General features: G+C 36.9%; 1 protein-coding gene across 2 annotated transcripts in view; it reads left to right on the forward strand.

Annotated features, from left to right (window-relative positions):
• The first annotated feature begins 459 nt into the window (after window positions 1-459).
• sv2ca (synaptic vesicle glycoprotein 2Ca) overlaps window positions 460-18560 on the forward strand; it is a 94071-nt gene continuing 75970 nt past the window's right edge. The window contains exons 1-2 of one of the 2 annotated variants that reach the window (XM_005165242.6): window positions 460-615; window positions 14188-14853. In XM_005165242.6, coding sequence (XP_005165299.1) covers window positions 14268-14853 — 586 coding nt within the window. In that variant the 5' untranslated portion in view covers window positions 460-615; window positions 14188-14267. Of the gene's footprint in view, window positions 616-14187; window positions 14854-18560 lie in introns of those variants that run through there. The other variant, NM_001128339.1, reaches the window with a different exon arrangement.

An 18560-nucleotide genomic window follows, 5' to 3' on the forward strand; every position in this document is an offset into this window, starting at 1 on the left:
CTAAAAAGTTGATCAAAAAGGTTCCACATGGGATTTTCGCAATAGCATTATAGCTGGCTCTCCATGTTATTAGAAGAAACTTGTTTTTAGAGTGAAGAACCTTTCTTTTGTCCCCTCAGACTATTTATTTTAATGACATTTTTTAATATATCTCCATTAAAACTTTAGCAAAATGCTGATGCACCTTTAAATCACGCCAGTTTCCCAAATTTGGCAAAGAGATCCCTATTTTGACTTTCAGTAGGACATGCACCGTCACGTCATAAATCCAGCAGCACGGAGTCTTGGAGGGGGTTTCTTAACGTCACGACGCGGTGTTTCCGTCAGGTCTCTGCGCAAAGCCGAAGCATTAATACAACTCTCTCTCTCTCTCTCTCTCTCTCTCTCTCTCTCTCTCTCTCTCTCTCTCTCTCTCTCGCTCGCTCGCTCGCTCTCTCTCTCTCTCTCTCGAAGTACTGCAGATACAGAGCAGCAGCAGCGCTGAAACACTGTCAGCTTTTGCTTTAGTTACCGCGGTTTTAACAGGACACACATACATGATTATTGATTAGCATCGGCGGCCGGCTCATAATGGAGAACCAGCATCGACATCTCATCTTCTCAGCTCCGTAAAAGGTGAGTCAAAGCTTTCGGACTTTCGCCTCGTAATTTTGCTGCATTAGCCTGTACTCTAATAAAACAAATTTTAATATTAGTTTGTCAGAAGACAAAAGACGAGGATGCACAAATCAGCATTATGTTGTCGGACAGCTCAGTTGTCCAAGAAGCAAAAGTTATTTTCTTCCAGACTTGTAGAATTTAAAGACTCTAGCGTAACTAACAGTGATTTAGATCGATCAGGCTAACGTTAAGTCTTAAGCATTAGTTTATAATAAATTACGTTCAGTGGTTTACTGTATGATTACCGGAGGGTGTCCGGTGATGAGAGGAAGAGACTGAGCGCTGTTCTGGAGTCAGTTTTGACATGAGCGAAAGCGACTGATCGGTGGCTGGAAGAGAGCAGAGCGCGCGCATCTCCCGCCGCGGGCAACACGGCCACTGCAGAGACACTCACACAGACACTAAATTACTTTTTTTAATGCTTACATTTTTAATGCTCATTCTTGGGTATGATACCCATGAGGTAACATAATTAGTGTAACATGGCGAGAAGACTTGAAAAACGAGCCATGGCGTGCTCATAAGAGTTTTTAAATCTTCACAGATTAAGAATAGTGTTTACTGCAATCAACAAGCTTTATATTTATGGGGCAATGTTAATGCTGCTTACTATAATAGCTTCCTTTTAATTAATTAATTAAATAAATAAATAATTAATTCATTCATTTTCCTTTAGCTTAGTCCCTTTATTTATCAGGGGTCACCACAACGGAATGAACCACTAACTTATGCAGCATATGTTTTACACAGCGGATGCCCTTCCAGCTGCAACCCAGTACTGAACACACACTCATTCACACACATACACTACAGCCAATTCAGTTTATTCAATTTATCCTATACCGGGAATACATGCAAACTCCTCACTGAAATGACAACTGACCCAGTCGAGTCTTGAACCAGCGACCTTCTTGCTTTAAGGTGACAGTGCTAACAATTGTGCCACCATCACTCCATCTAATCTATAGGCCAATTCTATTGGGGGTACATTTTCCTTCTCCATACAAACCTCTCTCACTCATTCACTTAATCATTTGCTAACTCACTTACACAGTCCCTGATTTATTGCCACAGCGGAATGAACCATCAATTTCTCTGGCATATGTTTTACACAGCGTATGATCTTCCAGCACTTCCAATTTACTTATTTAATTTACTTAAAAGCTACTGCATGTCTATGCATGGGGAAAACTGGAGCACCCTGAGAAGAACATGCAAACTCCACACAGAAAGACCTCCTGGTCCAGTCGGAACCATACTAATCATTTAGTACACACTGCGCTGCCCCGCTGTCTAAAAAATACTAACTTCACAAAAAGAACACCTTCGTGCTTTAAAACAAATTTCTCATTTTTTATTTTTTAGTGTTTTTGCCTCCTGAATTATACGTTCAGCTTCATCCATTCATACATTCATTCATTCATTCATTCATTCATTCATTCATTCATTTATTCATGATGCCCTTATAGCTGCAACCCAGCACTGTGGTGGAAACGCATTCCGCTTCAATTATCATTAAATAATGCTATTGTATTATATATATATATATATATATATATATATATATATATATATATATATATATATATATATATATATATATATATATACACACACACAGTTGAAGTCAGAATTATTAGCCCCCTTCGATTTTTTTTCTTCTTTTTTAAATATTTTCCAAATGATGTTTAACAGAGCAAGCACATTTTCACAGTATGTCTAATAATATTTTTTCTTCTCAACAAAATCTTATTTGTTTTATTTCGGCTAGAATAGAAGCAGTTTTGAATTTTTTATGAACCATTTTAGGGACAAAATTATTAGCCCCTTTAAGCTATATATTTTCTCTATAATCTACAGAACAAACCACTGTTATACAATAACTTGCCTAATTTCCCTTACCTAACTAGTTAACTTAATTAACCTATTTAAGCCTTTAAATGTCACTTAAGCTGTATAGAAGTGTCTTGAAAAATATCTAGTCAAATATTATTTACAGTCATCATGTTAAGATAAAATAAATCAGTTATTAGAAATGAGTTATTAAAATTATTATGTTTAGAAATGTGTTGAAAAAAATATTTTCTCTGTTAATTCATAAATTGGGGAAAAAATAAACAAGCGGTCTAATAATTTAGGGGGGGGGGGGAGGAGGGCTAATAATTCTGACTTCAACTGTATATATATATATATATATATATATAATACTATTGGGACTATTATATTTATTTGCACATTCTACTTTTTTATAGACTAGTAGTTCCCTAATGTATGGATGTATGTTTTACATGTATTTATTTGACATTATATCCACATAAATTTTGAAAATGTAAATTCTCAAAAAAAAAAAAAAAAAAAAGGTTGCCAGTACACTGTAAAATTAAAAAAAAGCAAAAGAAAATAAATTCAGTCAGTTGTTGCCAGTGTTTGCCCATAAATCGAAGCTTTTAATTTCAGTCACTTTAATCTCATTCAGCTACAGTGCAGCTCTGAGTTTGTATATCCTTGAAGACTGTGATGCTGCATTAACCAGGCTTTAATCTTTGCCTTCAGAAATTTCATTTTCTCCACTCTGCCTCATTAGACAGCATTTTAAGCACTGATCAATTCATTTACATTTATAACTAAGCTATAGCATTGTGTAAAAATGCAGTTTAATTTGTTCTTTAAGATTGACGTCCCACGGGATGATGAAGCTTTTGTGTTTCTCTTGCATTTAGTTTGCATGAACCATGTCTGATGTTCAGACTTGATTGTGCTCCTGTAACAGCATTCATGCTGGTGGGAAGGCTCTGTTTCCGATTGAGAAAAGGCTTTATTGAATTACCTGCTGAATGAAGCAGCCGGCCATGTCGTGATCGAGAGCGACAAGCCTCATATAATCCAAGCCTACATTTTTTTTCTCTTTAGTGTGCATGGCAATACTTCATATATATTAGGAAACCTTGATGTATCATTGATTTTGGAGATGTGGGAAATGCACTCTCAAGATGAACTTTTAGGTACAGACTACAGAATTACGTGGGATTAATCTGTTAAACATGTTCAGAGGGATCTGCCCATACAGTATCTGAATGTGTAAACATTATCAACACTGTCAGTTGGAATTATATACACTCATTCAGATTTTTTTTTATCATTCCAAATGTGGCCTTCAGATGAATTGAGACTGTCAAACTGGTTTTCAGCCTCATCATTCAGACAGAACATCTTGTGCTAACAGTGTTTAGTGTTAGAACATTCATATTTGATATTATGAGTTACATATTCTTAGCAGTTGTTATATATATTTTTTTCTGTGTGCTTCAATACAATTTAGAAAAGTAGCAAATCATATAAAATGTAATCTTAAAATTTATTAAATCTCGGAAAATAGCAATCAATATTTTAGGAATTTATTTATTCATTTATTATTATTATTTATTCATTAATTCCACACAGAAAAAAGGCATTCATTTTCACAGCTTAAAATATAAAAGATTTTTAAAATTTGTGGCATTTTCCCTATAATATATTTATTTTAAATAAATTTGTCATAAATTAATAAATAAATTAATAACAATATTCATGCTAGTATGATCATTAAATAAAACAATATATATAACTGAAATATAATCATAAAATTGAACGTTTATTGCCAAATTTATTTCTAAGTCTAAAAGTAAATCAGAAAATGCTGGTATTATTATTTTCTTTGTTTCCAGACAGCTTATTCACACTCCAACAGGACATTTTGTTTTTCCTCTTGCTCCATAATATCATCAGTTCCTAAAGCAATCTCTCAGCACAAGATGCCCTAGCCAGTGTCCTTCTTGAAGGGTTCTTTTTTTAATGTGATTATGTCCTCTCCAAACCATTAGGAGATTGAACCTGGCTTATTCACAGCGCTTGACTTTCCTCTTGTCTGCATTTCAGTTTATGCATTTCAAAGTCAAAACTGCTACAAAAAACATTGAAAACGTTTTGATCTTGTATACATTTTGGTATGGCAATTTGGTATTCTAGGATTTTTTGTGTGTTGTTTGCATATATACTGTACATTAACCAAGTACTCCTGCAAGTATTGTGCTCAAATTAAATTGAATTAAAAATTAAAACTGATTTTTTTTTCTTTTTTTAAATATTTCCCAAATGATGTTTAACAAAGCAAGGACATTTTGACAGTATGTCTAAAAATATTTTTTCTTCTGGAGAAAGTCTTATTTGTTTTATTTTGGCTAGAATACAAAAAAATACAGATTTATTTTTTTAAAAACTTATTTAGCTTATTTTAAATAACAAAATTATTAGCTCCTTTAAGCTAACTTTGTTTAGTCTACAGAACAAACCGTCGTTATACAATAACTTGCCTAATTACCCTAACCTGCCTAGTTAACCTAATTAACCTAGTTAAGCCTTTAAATGTCACTTTAAGCTGTATGGAAGTTTATTATATTTATTATATATACACTTATATATGTTTGTGTGTGTGTGTGTGTGTCCAGTTCTCAAATCTGATTAACAACAGTCCCAAAATAACAGCACTCATACAGCCTCATTACCCTTGTGTATTACTTCTGCAACATAGAGTGCCAGGAAATTAATAAACTCACTACAGTTTGACAAATATTGCAGCTGTTGGACAACATAATGTACCTTCAAGGCTTTTTAGGCGAGAATGTAGTTGTTTAGATTGCAACTATTAAGACGGCTGCTGTACTAAGGTGTAACATATTTCAGATAATTTAGTATTAAAATTAGTTCAAAACAACATCACTGCATAGTCTGATTTTTAAAGTCCTTTCAAATCCTGCTCACACACACAAAAAAAAAAAAAGTAATAAGGGCACAATTGCTGGCACAATTATAGCTAGCTAGGGACTGTTTTCAAGTGCTGCATAATATTATTGCACCTGATGCAGCCATGGTACAGCAACAAAGTTCCTTGATTTTTAAGCCAAAATGAGAGTGTAAAGCCATGTTCAATTGAGAAAATAGTAACTTTTAATTTTCCATCACTCTTACTGTAGTACATAATGCAACTACACATTAGTCTAGCAGAGTGGAGTGTTCTTTTGATACATTATTACAGTTCAGATCAATGTGATGTGTCTAACTGTTTAGTTTTATGACAATTATCTGTGTAATAGGCGGGATAAGGGATATCTAGGCATTTTTTTATAAAGCCCTACAATCCTATGCAACAACCAATAAGCCTAGATAAGATTTCATTCTGCAAAATGACCACCTAGATGTACTTTATTCCTTACTTGTGAAAATCAATATTATATTCAATACTACAAAAATCCTTACTGCAGCAGCATTAAATACAGAATGCAATTTAGCATTCTCTGGTTTTTCATTCACTTTGTCATTTGTCTCTTGAGGATTTTGGGTAATGTGGAGCACTAATTAAAGCCTTCAAAAGCTTCCAGTGACTGACATCTGTGTCCACCCCCCAAAGATTAATTTTCAACTTATCTGTAGGGCTTGATTAGCTCATAGAGGTCATATAAATCCTTTGGGAGCAGGTGTGAGTAGAGTGAATACCCCAGAAAGATCTTATTTAATTTGCGCCAAACATGATGATTTATGTTATTCCAGGTTTAAAATGTTTCTGAGAGCATCTTTAGCATCAATCGAAGCAAATCTGACCGTTTGATTGGGCGTACAGTAGAAATTAAAAGAATAGTTCCATGAACGAAAAGTTCCATGGAAATTAAAATGTATTCACCATTTATTCACCCGCAATTGTCTCCAAACCTTTATGACTTTCCTGTGTTTCAATTAAGATATTTTAAAAAGAAATCTGGAAACCAGTTAATGACATCTATAGTAAGAAAACTAAATTAGACAGGCTACCAACTTTCAGCATTCTTCAAAATATCTTCTTTTGTGTTTATCAAAAAAACAATAAGCTCAAACATATTTGGGACAAGGGTGGGTAAATGATGACAGAATTTTAATTTTTGGGTAACTCTTCACTTTAAACATTTATAGGACAATAAACAATCAAATAAACAAACAAACAAATACATGAACAAATAAATAAATACATTTTGGACAAAATTCCTTAACAGCCTGCAATATTGTTCAATTTTGTAAACAAACTGACTTATGAGACGCCATGTAATCGTAACTCCTCCATCCTCTGATCTTAAGAATGGGTCTATGAGACTTTACAACAGCTAATGGATAAAAAGGGAGGCTTGTTTCACTTCCATTGTGTTCACATGCCGTTGGGAAGCTGAGTGCTCAGGCTGCGGAGTAATCCATTATTGGCCGACTCAATGGATGTGGACTGTGTGTCTGTCTGAGAGCTCTGACGGCCCCAGTGAACTGCATGATTGGCCCCTCGGTCAAGACGCAGCACTTCCCCCAAACTACCTGCGTAATGTGGACAGATGCTAACAAACGATAGACGGCAGAAGATCATGGAGATCATCAGCTCTTATAGAAATGGAAAATGTGATTTCTGTAAAAGTACAACTACACTGTATAATGTGATTAGGGTACTTTACTTAAAAAAAGTAACTCACTGCTTTATAAATATTAAGTAAACAAACTACAGTCTGTAAAAAATATTAGCCCTCTTGTCATTTTTTCTTTTTTAAATAATTCCCAAATGATGTTTAACAGAGCAAGGAGTTTTTTTTTTTTTGTAATTTTATTTATGTATTTAGATTTATTTAAAAAAATGAAAATATAAAAGTTTTACAATCAGACAGAAAAATACTAACAGCTATTGCAAGGGCATAGATTTGCTTTTGATTTTCATGGGGGCCTAATTTGACACCAACCTCCTCCCTCCAATTGTAAAATTTAAATGTAACTTTACATTTAAAATGTAAAGTTAAAGGAATGTCTGTCTAAAAATTAGTTTAAAAAAGACTTACGTTTACAGAATTTTTTTCAAGTATAATATTGCCATTCATGCACTTTAAGCTGAAAGATGACTTTAAGCTTTTCCTTCTCTGACTATGCAAACAGAACAGCACATGTTCTATTTCACACTTAAAAAAACTTTAATGAATAAATCAAATACAATTAGTAATAAAAACAAGATTCAATCTAACCTGTATCATGGTGCAAAGGTAAATTTACATGATTTTGCTATCATGTAAATTTTCATGCCTTCATTCCTTTGACAAGGAATGAAGGCAGACTTCTGGAAAGGGTGAGGGATATGACACAATAACCATTTTATCTCGTTTGTCATGAAGGCCAAAATCTAAACAATTTTAATTAATTCCATGTTTACTATTACGTGGACTTGTAGCGAACTTAACTTCAAGTGACTGACACTTTTCTTTGAAATGTAGCTGCTTTTGCCTCACCTGAGTCTTGCACAGTAAGCCTGACTGAAAAATTTTAGCTAAACGTTATTTTGTTTTAGAGGTCATTAAATTATTGGTGGGACATTTCAGTATTCTGTGGATATTTGTGGGAATACGTCCCCTCCGCCCATGCTTATTCTTCACCCTTGAACTATTATCCCATATATATCCCCCATCCCCCCACCCCGTTAAATGCACATCAGGAAACACAGAATAACTGTAGTTTAGACCAAGTTTTTAGACCAAAATTTGACATTCTTTGACGTCGCATATATAGATTTTTTTCAATCGTCAGAATATCCAGTTTAGCATGATTGATCCGTGCTGATGACAATAGTGAATGTAACCAATGCTTAACTGAGAGATCGTGAGGGGGTTTCCACCTCTGTACCAACGTTTTCTTTGTAGCAGTTGAGGCAGCTAACCAAAATGTATGGACTTTTGCATTTAAGAGAAATTGAGAGTTATCAGTTATCATTCAATAATAACAATACAGGATGTTTGGGGAAACTAATTTTTGTGACTTTAAATAAAATGTCCAGCAGTGTTTCCCAAAGTTTTTGCACCTCCGGACATTCCCACATCATATGTAAAAAGAGTAAAGAATTTCTCACAGTATTTCCTTTAAAAGCTTTTCTTCTGGAGAAAGTCTTATTAGTTTTAATTCCGCTAGAATAAAAAAAAAAAAACTTTTTTGAGGTTCAATATTACCAGCCCCCTTAAGCTATTTTTTTTTAGATTGTCTACAGTACAAACCATCATTATGCAATGACTTGCCTAGTTAACCCTTTAAATGTCACTTTAAAGGTTCAGGACACACTGGAGAACTTTTTTTTTTTTAAATATTAACATATGTGTGTGTGTTGAGCATCAGTTAAGACAATGTTAGCACCTGTCAGCTTTAATTGTGGGGAAAACTGGATCATTTTGAGCTTTTGTCTGCTAATTTCAGCTTCCGGGTTTAAAATGATTTTTGGGGCGGGATCAAAGTCGGCGACATAGCGCAGAACTGCAAGTGCAATGATGAGGCGTCGGTTTCTCATTATTATTCAAAGCAGAGTTTCCTTATCCTATGAGAAGAGCCATCTGCTTAATTATTCATGAGACCTGCCAGACCTGCCAGAGTCAAGCTCGAGCTGTGAGACACGCCACAGTATTTAGCCGTTCATGAAGGCTCATATGCTTTTGTTTCCATGATCTACGGGGTTTGTTGCATGTTTTTCCCCGCGATCCTGTCAGGGTCGATCATACAGCAAAGATGTGTGTGTGCTGCTAGCATTTTTGTCGGGAGAGCAGCACGAGAATTAGAGAATAGCGGACGCTGTCTTTTATCAGGAGTTCGTTCACATTCAGACACATCACTGTGCTGCTGTGTTTGCCTAAATCCTCCAGATTACCAGCAGGGCTAATGGTTAAAATAGACAGGTCAGGAGACCTGCTGCACTGAGTCTGCTGGATACGGGGATTGACGGAGAAGTCCTCATTTATAGTCTTTACATGAACGCACTTATCTTTATAATGATATAAATTGTGGTTATGTGTATATGAAATTACGAATAACAAATGTAGCAGGGCATTAAATCACTGTTCATTTCTTTGCATTTTAACTTTGTAAACTATAAACTCATGCATCTCCTCACGGTTTGTCTCATTTTGTGGGCTAACTGACAACAACAGTTTTTCGCTCACGTTCTCCCCTGCTGGCCACGCCCACTCCTGCCCGATGCTCGCGGAGCTCCACGCCCATTAATCATGCATCTTTTGAAAAAATTCTGAAGTTAACCGAAAGTGGGGGGTGTCATGGCCCTTTAAGCTGAGTATCTTGAAAACTATCTAGTAAATATTATGTAATGTCATCATGGCGGAGATAAAAGAATAGCTGACTTCAACTATGTGCATAATTATAAAAGTAATTTAATGTGTTTACTGATCTTTAAAAGTAAAATCTTGTTGCTTTTTGGACAATTGGTTTACTCAGTTTTTTAAAGTAAAGTAACTAATCGCTTTTAGTATGCTCACAACAACAAAAGAAAAATTCCTAATTGAAAAGCTGCATTCTCAGTGCTCTACTGGTCTAGGAACAGCTTAACCTCAGAGCGGTTTAAGTACAATCAGTCGCAAGTGGACGGAAAGTAGGCCTTGCACTCTTGATAGCCTCTGTCGAGATGATATATGGTGTTTCTGTTCCCTCCGCATTCTCCGGCGCATTGGGAATCAGCAGGTCGACTTCTATATGCAAGAATATTATAGCATATTTGGCAAGCTGACATGAATAACAATGATTTTAAAAGATGGATTTTTTTAAATCGCATGTTATATCTGTTAAGATAAGAGGGACGCAAGCAGGGGAAAAATAACATGACAGCTCAAGAACAAAACTGATTTCAATATTTTGCATGTAGTGATGCTTCTGTTTTAAGGTGTGGTTATAAATATAGTTCACACTTTATTTTATGAACAACTAGTGCTACAACACAATAACTAAGATTATAAGCTCAATAAAACTATTAATTAGCTGCTTTATTAATAGTTAGCTGTATGGTTTGGGTATTGGATTAGGGATGTAGAAAAAGATCATACTTTATGAGTACTAATAAACAGATAATATCTTAATAATAGGCAAGTAATAAGGCAGTAGTTAATAGTGTGAATATTGTTACTTAAACTAAAGTGTTACCTAAATATCTAATATATAGTTGAAGTCAGAATTATTAGCCCCCCTTTGAATATCTTTTTCTTATTTAAATATTTCTTCAAAATATGTTTAACAGAGCAAGAAAATTTGTGCAGCATGTCTGATAATATATATATTTTTTTTTTCTGTGGAAAGTCTTATTTGTTTTATTTTGGCTAGAATAAAAGCAGGTATTAATTTTTTGAACACCATTTTAAAGACAAAATTATTAGTCCCTTTAAGCTATATTTTTTCAATAGTCTACAGAACAAACCATCCTCACAATAACTTGCTTAATTACACTAGCCTGCCTAGTTAACCTAATTAATCTAGTTAAGCCTTTAAATATCACTTTAAGCTGTATAGAAGTGTCTTGAAAAATATCTAGTCAAATATTTTTTACTGTCATCATGGCAAAGATAAAATAAATCAATTATTTATCATTAAATTATTATTAAATTATTAAAAATCATTAAATTTATGTTTAGAAATGTGTTGAAAAAGTCTTCGTTAAACAGAAATTAGGGCAAAAAATAAACGGGGGGCTAACAATTCAGGGAGGCTAATAATTCTGACTTAAATTGTGTATGTAAGCAATATGCCACAAGTAGCAGTGCGATATGGCTGTATATCGGCACTGGTGGGAGGCGTGCATTGCCTTAGTGTCCCACCAGTAAAGATAAACTGCTACTCATGTGATATTGCATTTATTCAACTGTTGGACAGCATAATTGTGTGTATAGAAATAAAATCAAACAAAATTCTAAAAATCCTAAAAATTCTTTTTGTAGGAGGAACTACTTTCACCATTCACATCTGCAGCTGACGTCATAACAGCAAATCCATTACTAATTCACCAATGTCACTTTAGAGCTAGTGTTTGAATGATTCTCTAGTTTATTGTCTATGTGATAACAAAACAGCTTTTTTTTTTTTTTTTACATTAATACCATTAATACCATCAGTCTGCAGGCATTTCCCAGTATTTCTCTGCTGCAATCAGGAGATCACAATAATTAACCCAGAAAAAGCCAAAGCAATGCAAACACTACCAGATTACTGTTGTGTTTGCGAAAAAGAAAAATGCTAAACACATGTGGGCATTTCTTCTTTCTTTCTTATTACTGAACTAGTCTGCAATAATATCTAATATAATACTATCTATATAGATCAATGATGCTGATGCGCTATTTCTAAGAGATGATAAATATATAAAGTAGGAACTATCTGAATAAATAAACTGCATACCACACAGCAAGGCGTCATGGTGGCGTAGTGGGTGGCACAATCGCCTCACAGTAAGAAGAACACTGGTTTGAGCCTTGGTTGGGTCAGTTGGCATTTCTGTCTGGAGTTAGCATGTTCTCTCCATGTTCACGTGGGTTTCCTCCAGGTGCTCTGGTTTCCCTCACAGTCCAAAGACATGTGCTATAGGTAAATTAAATAAGCTAAATTGTCTGTAGTGTGAATGACCTGAATGGGTGTTTCCTAGTGTTACAACCGGCTCAAAATTGTAAAATTAGAGAGACAATACGGACCCGACACTTTGAAAAGAGAAACGATTTAATAACAAAAAGCATAATTAACAAAAGTATTTAAAGCAATCAAAGTCAGTGTAAATGGAAGTCAGTAGTGAAAAGCATGTATATGGTAGTGAACTGAGCTCATGATCTAAAACAAACTAAAATAAATAAAAAAACTAAAATAAATAAAAAACGCTAGGTAGGGAGGTCTGGCTCATTGAGCTTTCTTTATAGGCACCACATAATGGGTCTCACAACTCTCCCTCCCACCAATCGGCAATCATGCAGGCTCTGCAAATCACAAAACACAACAAACCGGTCCCACATGGGGCCTAACATACAGTGTTGGGTTGTGGCTGGAAAGGCATCTGCTGTGTAAAACATATGCTTTATAAGTTGCCAGTTCATTCTGCTATGGCGACCCCCGATTAATAAAGGGACTACGTCGAAAAGAAAATGAATGGACAAATGAATAAATAACACACAACAACTGAAAGAACTCATATGCAGTTTCATTTACATTAAATGATCTAGAGTAATTTGACTAATGAACTTTCACCAACAGTAGTAAACAGAATATGGGAAACATTTTGTAAATGGTCAAATATGTGTCACCTCTTTTATGTAATTTACATTTTTTTATTGACAATTTGTCATTGGTATTATAGACTAAAACATAAATGTACTTTTAATAAAACACATGACCATAATTTAGTAGTCCAGTGAATTTTTTTGAATTAAAGATAAAATAAACTTTACTAAACTATTTTCATAACCTTCCTTTCTCATGTTTGCTGAGGGTTCCAATAACTAAAAGGGCACCTATGATAAAAATCATCTTTGTAAGCTGTTTGGACAGAAATGTGTGTATAGTGTGTCCACAGTCATACTGGGGTGATATAAAGACAATTAGTCTCTTTTTTTAAAATTCTTGATGTTAAAATAGGATCCAAATCCCCCCCCCTTTTTGAGGCCCACCGCAACTTCACGTAGGAGTGCGGTTTCCCCACCCTCCAAATTGATTGACAAACGTATATTAACATGTGTCCATAGTAACGCAGATAATCATATCAATAAGATAGGACGTACGCAAAGCAACCGGGATTTAAAGATCTGTTCAGCTCACTGTGATCATCAATCATCATCAAATGTGATAAAGAATCAGTTTTACAAGTTTAAAATGTTTTAAAACAGTGTATGTTTGTAATGAATTACAGCGATTACTTTATCAGCAGAGCCGCATGTCAGTACAATTATAAACGATTATACAGTACAATTATAGAAGACAATTCAATCCTGGTGTGTGGACATTAAATCAGGTTTATTTAGTAAATTAGCATAACGATATCCATATAGCAGTAGACTTTAACGTGTATCCTGTCGCATTTACTGTGCTAAAACAGTGCAAAGGTAAATGCGTGTGCTTTGTGTGCCTGTGTGTGACTGAACTTTGTAACGACATGGTGTGTGACTCATCGTTGCAGAAAGTCTTTAATCAACTTCACAACAAATGCATCAAATAATGATTGGCAAAGTTCCTACTGTAGTGTTTCCCAAAAAATGTTGCGTCAGATCTGCTTCCTTTATGTCTGTCGCTGTGCTGTTTATCTGACGCAGCTGGAGATTAAGGCACACTCTGACAGGCACGTGGGAATGATGGGCAGGGAGAACTAGCATTAAAGGCAACAAAAACAGCTACATTGTGTTCAGAGCAGATAGTTCTAATATTATGAAAGGTTTAATAAATAATCTGATGGGTCTTTTGAGCTGAAACTTTACAGACACATTCTGGAGACACAAAATACTTTATTAAATCTTATCAAAATAGGGATACATTTTGTGCGCTTTAACAATGACCATAAATAGCTATGGAAAATTAGACGATTTTCATCCATAAACATTAACCAGGCACCAGATAGATCCTGGAGCAAGTTATTGTACTTTATAGTTATATTTTTATGTGATGATTTATGTGTGTTTAATAACCTCTTCGTATAACTTCTTTTTTTTCCAGCCTCTTGAGCGCCATAAAGGCAAAAGCTCTTCTACAGTGGTGACGGCAGACCTCTTCCCTTTTTTTCCCTTTTCAAAATCATGGATGAAACAGCTCCACAGGACACGTCTTCCCTCATGAAGGGGGCCAGAGACATTGCTAAGGTGGCCAAAAAACAAGCCGTCAAGAAAGTCAACAAAGTTGTGGATCGAGCCTCAGACGAATACTCCCAAAATCGAGCCTACCAGCGCTTCCAGGATGAAGACGACGACTACTACAGCCAGCCAGATGGCAACTACACCAGCCACCAGGCTAATGATGAAGAGGGATCCAGCGATGCTACCGAAGGCCACGACGATGAGGATGAGATATACGAAGGGGAGTACCAGGGGATCCCGTCTGATGCAAAAGCCAGAGACGGGCAGGTGGCTCTGGGACAGCCACTGTCGGATGGCCTAAAGGACCGGAGAGAGCTGGAGAACGAGAGACAGGCGGATGAGGAGGAGCTGGCGCAGCAGTACGAGCTCATCATTCAGGAGTGTGGACATGGCAGGTTTCAGTGGCAGCTCTTCTTCACGCTGGGGCTGGCGCTCATGTCAGATGGCGTGGAGGTCTTCGTTGTGGGCTTCGTTCTTCCCAGTGCCGAGACGGATATGTGTGTGCCTGATTCAAGCTCTGGATGGCTGGGTAAGCATTGATTTGTTAATATGGATTTCATGGATTTGATATAGATGCTTTTATCCAATCTACAACCTCAAGTCCAAAAAAAGTTTGTATAATGCAAGAAAATAAGATGCAATTTATGATCACATGGTTCGTTTGTTGAATTTAAGTTACATTGCAATCTACATTGCAACTAATTACAATTAGATTATAAGTAGACTGTTAGTTTGGGGTTAAGGTTGGTGTAAGTTGACATGTACTTGCAAAGTTTCTTATAGTCAGTTAAATGTCTTATGTGGGAGCAGTATCAGCAGAAATTATTCAGACAGTCTACTAGTACTCAAGTGGACCATCAAAATAAAGTGTTACCCAATTTATTAATTCTCTTTAACCTGTTTTAAAAAGCATGCAGCAAATATTGCCTATGTTTTTAGTGACCAAATAAACAGTATTTTGAAAATATAAACAATTTTTAATTGGTCCCACTTTATATTAAGTGGCCTTAACTAATATGTACTCACACAGGAATTAGTAGTTTGTTACAATATACTTATTGTGTAAATACTTGTATTTACTGTGAACGTGCTTGATTAAATACATGTATGTAATTACATCTGTAATTAACTTTTGTAATTACATTTGTAAATACACTGTTGACCATCCCTTACACCTTAACCCACCCTTAAACCTACCCATGCCACCAAACCTGTCCATAACCCAACCTCTATCCCAACTCAAAAGCACCACAAGTGTTCTCAAATACATCAATAACACAGTAAGTACATTGTATTTATTTTTTGATGTAAGTACATAGTAGTTAAGGACACTTAATATAAAGTGGGACTTTTTAATTTTAATGGCTGCAAAACTGCAAAAAAGCTGCAACAGACATTTGCACCCCAGGCTCATTCTGAAAACGCAGTACCATGGACGTTTCTGGAGACCGTGAAATGCGTCCCGGAAGGTACATCTTTTTGCAGTTTTTGTTTTCACAAATCCACGAGAGGCTGCTGTGTACACTTTTTCACATCTCAAATGTCACATCTCACAAGTGTCTTTCGCGCCCGCACTGTTCTCACATGAACCCACCAGAGGCCGCTGTCAACCGACTGAATGACTGAATGATTGACTGGGCGACCGGAAAATCGATCGACCCAGCCTCCTCCTTTTCTAAACCCAACCAATTTTACAGATTGACCCGCCTGCCTGCTTACTTCCCTAAAGCCAACCGACGGTTTACAAAAGCCATCCAGATAAAGAAAAGCCCTCGTCTGACTTTTACCACGTTTCCGGATTTTACCACATTCTCACCCTGTTATTTACTCGTTCATTTTATTTTTTAGATTCTGTTTTTGTCTTACCTGATTTCTGGAACTGCTCTTCCCTGGACTTGAACCTGTTCATCGTGGTCACTTCCTCTCTGCATCTCAAGCCCGCCGACGTACAGACAGGCTAACTGGACAAACAGGTTGCGGCGGGAAAGCCCTCCACATGGAGGAAAGCCGTAGGCCAGTAATCACCAAAACAACGTCGTCATACCACCCCGTAGCGTTCTCAAAAAAAAAATGAAATGCAGCCATACGTACATCTGGCTACATAATTTGCGATCTCCAGAAACGTCCATGGGACTACGTTTTCAGAATGAGCCTTTGTTGGATACATGCTTAACAGTCCTGATACACTTCAAATGAAAATCTTGTTCATTCTTCGTTTAAGGGCAAAAAGTTTAGTTCTTTTAGAAGTTTAGTTCAGAAAAATGTGAGTGACACAATTTTTTACACAATGAGGGGACTACAATCCCCTCATTGCAGTAGGTGGGGTTGTAAATGTTTCATTCAGGCTGCTTGTATTTACCCTCTAAACATAACAATGAAATAAGAACAGTTTCGTAAAACATCTGGCATGCGATCGTCTCTAGGCTTACCAGACGAGAAGCAATTGTTTTTATTGCACTGTTTTCTATTCGCTACAGACTCCAAAAAGTGCTGCCAATGTGAAAAGAAAACTTTAAAAGAAGCTTTCTGTCCAGAGTCTGACTCCCTCTGAGTCTTGAATTTTTTCCAGAGCAATCATACAGGTGCAGATACATTGATTATAATATAGATTTTTCACAAGTAAGGAATAAAGTACATCTAGGTGGTTATTCTTGCAGAATAAAATCTTATCTGACAGGCTTATTGGTTATAAAAATATTCTAAATATGCATTATCCTGCCTATTACTCAGATAGTTTTCATAAAACTAAACAATTAGACACATCACATTGATTGAGCTGTAATAATTTATCAAAGGAACACTCCACTCCACTTGTCTAATTTGTAGTTGCATTATGTACTACAGTAAGAGCGATGGAAAATGAACAGTTACTATTTTCTAAATAGGACATGCCTAAGAACTACACTTAGCCTACTGTTGTGATGAGTCAGAAGGCATTGAATCCATTTGCAAGCTTTATTAAGAGCACACATACAAACAAACACAAAGGGGCAATCCAGGAAACAGAACGTGGGACAGGCAAAAGTTCAAGGGCAGGCAGATATCTTACTGGACAGAATAACAGGCTGGAGATCAGGGGCAGGCAGATGTCTTTCGTAATCGTAGAACAAGCACAGGGTCAGAAACACAGATCAGTCCGAAGCAGGGAGTATGGAACGCTCAGAAATGACAGCCAGGCAAATCAAGACTTCGCAAAGAACCGGAGCGTGAGTGTGGTATATATACACGAGAGCTGATGAGTTGCACCTGGACCGTAATCAGTGCCAGGTAGCAGGGCTTATGGGATTTTGAGTCCGTGAGTCGAATCAGAATTCTGGCGATGGTTCCCTCTGGTGGTGCACAAGAGGGTTGGCATCGCCCTCATTTACAACAGAACCCCCCTCCTGCGAGCGGCTCCTGAAGCGAGAAGGCACCTGACGCCGGGGTCTACCGCGCTGTCGGGGGGCTGGTTTCTCTGGGAACCTTTGATGAAACTCTTCCGTGAGAGTTGGGTCTAGAATATCTCTAGCATTCACCCAGGACCGTTCCTCTGGACCGTACCCTTCCCAGTCCACCAGATATTGGAGGGCGCCACCCCGACGTCGAGAGTCCAGCACTTCTCGAACGAGGTAAGCTTCCTCGCCCTCGATCATGACAGGTGGAGGGGTCCTGGTTTCCGATTCCTCCTCAACCGCCTCCTCTCGTGGACCACCAGCGGGTTTGAGTAATGACATGTGGAAAGTAGGAGAAATACGATAATGATTAGGCAAGGCTAAGCGAAAAGACACTGGAGTAATCTGGCGTACAATTTTGAATGGCCCTACATACCTGGGACTGAGTTTGCGGCAGGGCAATCTCAGACGAAGGTCTCGTGTCAACAACCACACCCACTGCCCCGGTTGATACGTGGGTCCCTGGCGTCGGTGACGGTTCGCCTGAATCTCTCTCCTCCTGACTGCCCTCATGAGATGTCTGTGAGCCTGGTTCCAGACATCCTCACTCCGCTGCAGCCAATCCGTGACAGCAGGTAACTCAGTGGGTTCTCCGGACCATGGAAACAGGGGTGGTTGGTAGCCAAGAATACATTTGAATGGCGTAATACCCGTGGCTGGCTTTATTAATGAATTTTGTGCATATTCTGCCCACATCAGATAGCGACTCCAGTCGTGCTGTTGCTGATGACAGTAGGAACGTAGAAATCGAATGACTTCTTGATTCATACGTTCAGTTTGGCCGTTGGATTGAGGATGGTACCCT

This window comes from Danio rerio, chromosome 5 (genome assembly GCF_049306965.1).
Source record: "Danio rerio strain Tuebingen ecotype United States chromosome 5, GRCz12tu, whole genome shotgun sequence".
NCBI lineage: Eukaryota > Metazoa > Chordata > Actinopteri > Cypriniformes > Danionidae > Danio > Danio rerio.